The 5,358-nt window shown below is 42.6% G+C and overlaps 1 protein-coding gene across 1 annotated transcript in view; it reads left to right on the top strand.

Moving 5' to 3' along the window:
- The first annotated feature begins 1,627 nt into the window (after nt 1–1,627).
- capgb (capping protein (actin filament), gelsolin-like b) overlaps nt 1,628–5,358 on the top strand; it is a 17,326-nt gene continuing 13,595 nt past the window's right edge. The window contains exon 1 of the mRNA XM_017438958.3: nt 1,628–1,793. Within this exon, the coding sequence (XP_017294447.1) occupies nt 1,759–1,793 (35 nt within the window). The 5' untranslated portion in view covers nt 1,628–1,758. The remainder of the gene's footprint in view (nt 1,794–5,358) is intronic.

Raw genomic sequence — 5,358 nt, 5'->3', positions numbered from 1 at the left:
AAATTGCGGAAGGAGATAGGTGCCAAAAAACGTACGGAATAGGGAAAGAATAATAGATAATAGATAATAAAGAGAAACAGGAAAACAATGGTGTGAATGCTTAAAAGCATTCACACAATTAAAGTCTTTCATATTTTTGACACACACTTTGTCAATAAAAAATGATGTCAAACTAAAGAAATTGAATTCACTTATCTTTAACTTTGGCAATGTTTTAGCTAATCAGCTAGCTACACTGTAAGCTAATTGACTGTCTTGCGAGCTAACTTGCTAATAGATGCTAGCCAGATACATAATAAGTAGATAGTTGTACTTGCTACAAAAATATATTTTAACTGTTTAAAATTAATTAGCATAAAATAAAAGTAAAGAGTTAAATCAGTACTTTATTTCTTTTTCTTTCATAAAACAACCTACATTTTTCTTAGCAAAAAAGAAAGCTAACTAACTAGGTGCTAGATAGGTACTTAGCTAGCTAGCTATGTTAATATAACTGTAAGTTTAAAAAAAAACTTTACCTGTGTGGATTTATTTGCAGAAGAATAGTCAGATCAGTACTGTAGGGTTTAATTTTTATAAATCTACTTAGGTTTTTGTTAAAAAAGGAAAGTAGGACTGAAGAAGTTGAATTCTAATTATCTGGAACTCTGGCCTTTGTTTAAGCTAGCTAGCTAAGGAGCAAGCTAAATGTATGTAGCTAGCCTGATGTTTTGCTCGCTAGGTAAATACAGCTGCAAGTAAAACAGATCTACACACTTAAACACTATGAAACTCATGAGCAGAAGACAGATAATCAAACTATCACTTTAGTGCTAAAACTAAGATTAAATAAGAAATATTTTATTGACGCATATTTAACTTTGGCTAATTTGCTCAACTCAGAAAAGTACAGAACCTTACTAGGATCAGCTACATGAAAACATTAATTCAAATTTAAAGGGTGACATTTAAAAAAAAATAAAGAGATTCAGCAGCTTGTAACTTCTGTGTTTTTTTTTAGCAAAGTCAAAGGTTAACAATCCGCACCTTAGACAAGCTAACAGAGGCTGTGATTCTGTCATTTGCGCTCCATATTTGGTGCAAACGAAGATAAGCGGTTGCTCCTGTTGCGCGGGGACGATCCTTTGCCCTCAGCAACCTTCCTTCGTGGAAATGATGAATCAGGGGCTGTGTTGTTACCTGACTCAGGTAAAGCTTTTGCAGGAAGGGGTGTTAGAAGAGCTTAGGTAATCCTCAGCTTCACTGATGGGTGTGTTCGAAGTCTGGGAGAATCTATTTATGACTGAAAGCTGTTTCGGCACGTTGCCATGGAGAAATCCACCAACACTGGAGGGTCTGACTGAGTCATTCAGACTTCAGATTATCTGGATTTACAGAAACACTTCGTCTTCTGATGTTGCAACTCTACAACGATGTCACTGCTTGTATTTTTTTACTAAATAAATAAGCACCATTACTCATGTTTCCTATTAAAAGAACAAACTTCCTTTAGTCGGCTGATGGTTTAAACATCACTTTATCTAGTTTCAATGTGACTCCACTTCCTTCACTTCAGGCTCTGATTCAATCATGTTTCCGTCGTTTCATTTTTTGTTTTTTTTCTTGCCTTATTTCGTGGTTGACTCAGAGGGCCGGGCTTCGACCGCCGCAGATCGGGGCAGGAAATATTGTGTGCGTGTGTGTGTGAGTTAAAGAATTTGTGTGTTTCAGGCCGTGTTTGTCTTTGCATCACTGCATTCCTCCCTGTTCGCCGCTCAGATGTGTTTTCTCCCTCCGACAACTCACTTTCCAAGGTAAGCCTGAACTGTTTTGTTCTTTCTTTTTGTTTTTTTTTCTCCCTTCTCTTAACTTTTCCTTTTCACTTCTTTGCCTAAATCTCTCTCTCTCTCTTTTTTTTCTTTTTTGTTGGTTTTCCCTGCTTGCTCATCCCACTCCTCCTCCCGAGGAATCTGACTCCAGGACAATGGATCTTTTAGCTTCATTTCAGCCCGTCTGACAGGAAAACTATCAGGCCTTTTCCTCCTAGTATAACTTCCTTTATCAGCTGGGAAAACCCTTTTGGTTTAATTTGCTTCCCACCCTTTTCCCCGTCTTGCCTCCTGCGCTGTCGTCATACGTCCAGCTGTTTTACGACTTCCCTAAAGTTGGCGACGATGATTAAATCAACCTGAAACCAGTGACAAAGTTCAGAGCAGGAAACTTGCTGGTTGTCACGTCCCCCCTGATGGCTCCACACTGGCTCCTTAGTCCATGTTTGCGCCGTTCTCTGTCTTGATTTTTGTCTCTTCAAGCTGTCCATCCATTGAAACACCCCCAGCTGTACAAACGGATCAGACTGCGTTCAGGTTTCTCCACGCCTGCCGCTCTGAACGCCTGCACATTGTCTGCTCTCATATTGCCGTCTGCCCAACAAGGCGTGGATGACTGATCGGTTTAGCGACCCCACAGGCCAACCTGTGGCCCCGTGTCTTCACCTGGATTGTTTCTCTGTCCGCCTGCTCTCCTCTCCGTCTAACCAGACACCACTTAACGCTCCAGCAGACAAGTTCAAGAGGGCATCTTTTTATTATTGTTATTATTATTTAATCTTCTGACCTGTCAGGATGTTTTTTTTCCTCCCTGTCTCTCTCTCTCTCTCTTTGGTGCAGACATCAGAGCTGACGTTGTTTGTCCCGTGAAAACAATGATAGGAATAGGTATCAAATTACTTTTTGAGCTCAAACGAGGGTAAAAGAAGAGGTCAAGTGGAGACACATTCACCCCAAAGTTTCTCACACCAGAGGAGCAATGGCAGACATGACAGATGCAGAGCTGTGTTGTAGAATAAAATGCTTAAAAGGGCATTTTCAAACAATAGTTTTCTAACATTTCTCAAAGCATAAAAGTTGGAACCAATGGTTTCTGGTCGTAGGTGAGTGTCGGACGGTAGACCGACCGGTAAACAGACAGCTCAGCTCCTGCTTCAGAGTGAATTGGTACAGAGTACACAATACTGCTGAAGCTGCACGACCCGTGTCAGTCTTGTGCTTTTATTCTTCCTTCACTTGTGAAGGAACCCCCTCAGTTCCTCCATTTGAGGAGAGAGCAGTCCATCTTTTCCGACTGAGGACCACAGCCTCAGATTTGAAGGAGCTGATCTTCCATCCATCTATCATTCATCCATCCATCCATCCATCTATCCATCCATTCATCCATCCATCCATCCATCTATCTATCCATCCATCCATCCATCAGCTCCCTCTTCACCACGACGGACCGGTACAGAGTACACAATACTGCAGAAGCTGCACCGGTCCGCCTGTCGATCTCGTGCTCCATTCTTCCCTCACTCTGAGATACTTAAACTCCTCTCCTTGAGGCAGCACCTCACTCCCAACCTGAAGAGAGCAGCCCGCCCTTTAACGAATGAGGACCATGGCCTCAGATTTGGAGGAGCTGATCTTTGTCCCAGCTGCTCTAGTGAGAGCTGGGGTTTAGGACATGATGACACCAACAGAACCTCATCATCTGCAAACAGCAGAGACAGAATCCTGAGGCTACCTAACCAGACCCCCTCCACCCCCTGGCTGCACCGAAAAGTTCTGTCCATAAAAGTCTTAAACAGAATCAGTGACATCGGGCAGCCTTGGCAAAGTCCAACTCTCCCCCTGAAGAGGTCCAACTTACCTTTTAATCAGACTCTCGCACTGTTTGTACAGAGACTGGATGGCCCGTAACAGCGGACCCCCAATCCCATACTCACAGAGCACCCCCCTACAGAGTACCCTGGAGAACAAGGTCAAATGTCTTCTCCAAGTCCACAAAACACATGTAGACTGGCTGGACAAACTCCTATGCCCCCTCGAAGACCCTAAGTGAGGTTAAAGAGCTGGTCCAGTGTATCAGAGCCGGGACGGAACCCACATTGTTCCTCCTGAGTCTGAGGTTCAATCATCGACTGGACTCTCTTCTCCAGCACCCCTGAATAGACCTTACCAGGGAGGCTGAGGAGCACAACTCCCCTGTACCTGGAACACACCTTCTGGTCCTCCTCCTTGAAAGGGGGAACCAGCAGCTCAGTCTGCCAATCCAGTGGTAATTCCCCTGATGTCCATGTAATTTTGCGAAGACGTGTCAACCAAGACAGTCCAGCAACATCCAGAGCTTTGAGGAACTCAGATCTTGTCCACTGTCGGAGACCTGCTGCCATGGAGCTTTTTAACTCCATCTGGTCCTGGGTTGGACGGACCCAGCCCAAAGTCTCCAGACCGAGCTTCCTCCAAGGAAGACGTGCTGATGGGATTGAGAAGGTCCTTGAAGTATTGAGTTGAGGTCATCAGCACCCCACCTCTACTACAAACAGTGCATCCCCCACCTGAGTTGCCTCCGGAGCCCTACCAGCTAACAAGGCTCGATAAGACTCCTTCTTCAGCTTGAGGGTCTCCCTCACCCGTGGCGTCCACCACCGGGTTCGAGGACAGCCGCCACGAGAGGCTCCAACAACCTTGCAATTAAATTCCACGAATTATATCAATAGTTAAGACAAAATTAAAATCAAACTAGAGTGCAATAACAATAAAATAAAACAGATAGTAAGGCTTTAAAACAGAACTTAATTACCATTATCACTTAGCAGGGGAAGTCAACAATTATTACCCAACTCTGCTGCAGCTCTTCATCTGACTCACACTGTTTATGTACTTAACTTTTATTTAACTTATAACTTTGCCATCCATCACACTCAGAACTAAATTCATAGTTTATGGATGATTTTGAAATTAATCGGTGTTTGATTGTGGAGAAGAGCGAGGCTGCAAAACTTTGTTACCTCTTTTCTATAAAGACCATACGACAGATTTGCCTTCACACTTCTTTGGGAACATCCCATCATTTTGCAGGTTTTGGTGTCGTAATATATAGTTGGCCGGAGATGTGGAAAGACCAGTTTTGGGGGCTGAAGGCAATTTCACAATTTTTCTAAAACTCAGTTACTAGCACAAAATATAATGACTGCATAGGCCGGTAACAGGATTACATTGCTTTCAGTTTTTCATGTAAAGCCAGTTGCACAATTTCTCTCATTGCCAGAGATTTGTTTTTTTTTATTATCATGGTGGTAATTAATCTCCAGCACCAAAGCAACACCATCACTGAAACTAAACAACACTGATAGCACTGTTTATAGAGGACTAATGGTGTGAATGCTTTTAAGCATTCACACCATTGTTTTCCTGTTTCTCTTTATTATCTATTATCTATTATTGTGTGAATGCTTTTAAGCATTCACACCATTGTTTTCCTGTTTCTCTTTATTATCTATTATTATCTATTATTATCTATTCTTTAACTATTCCGTACGTTTTTCGGCACCTATCTCCT

Source organism: Kryptolebias marmoratus, linkage group LG7 (assembly GCF_001649575.2).
Source record: "Kryptolebias marmoratus isolate JLee-2015 linkage group LG7, ASM164957v2, whole genome shotgun sequence".
In the NCBI taxonomy this organism is placed as follows: Eukaryota; Metazoa; Chordata; class Actinopteri; order Cyprinodontiformes; family Rivulidae; genus Kryptolebias; species Kryptolebias marmoratus.
This window is presented reverse-complemented; position numbering and strand designations above follow the sequence as displayed.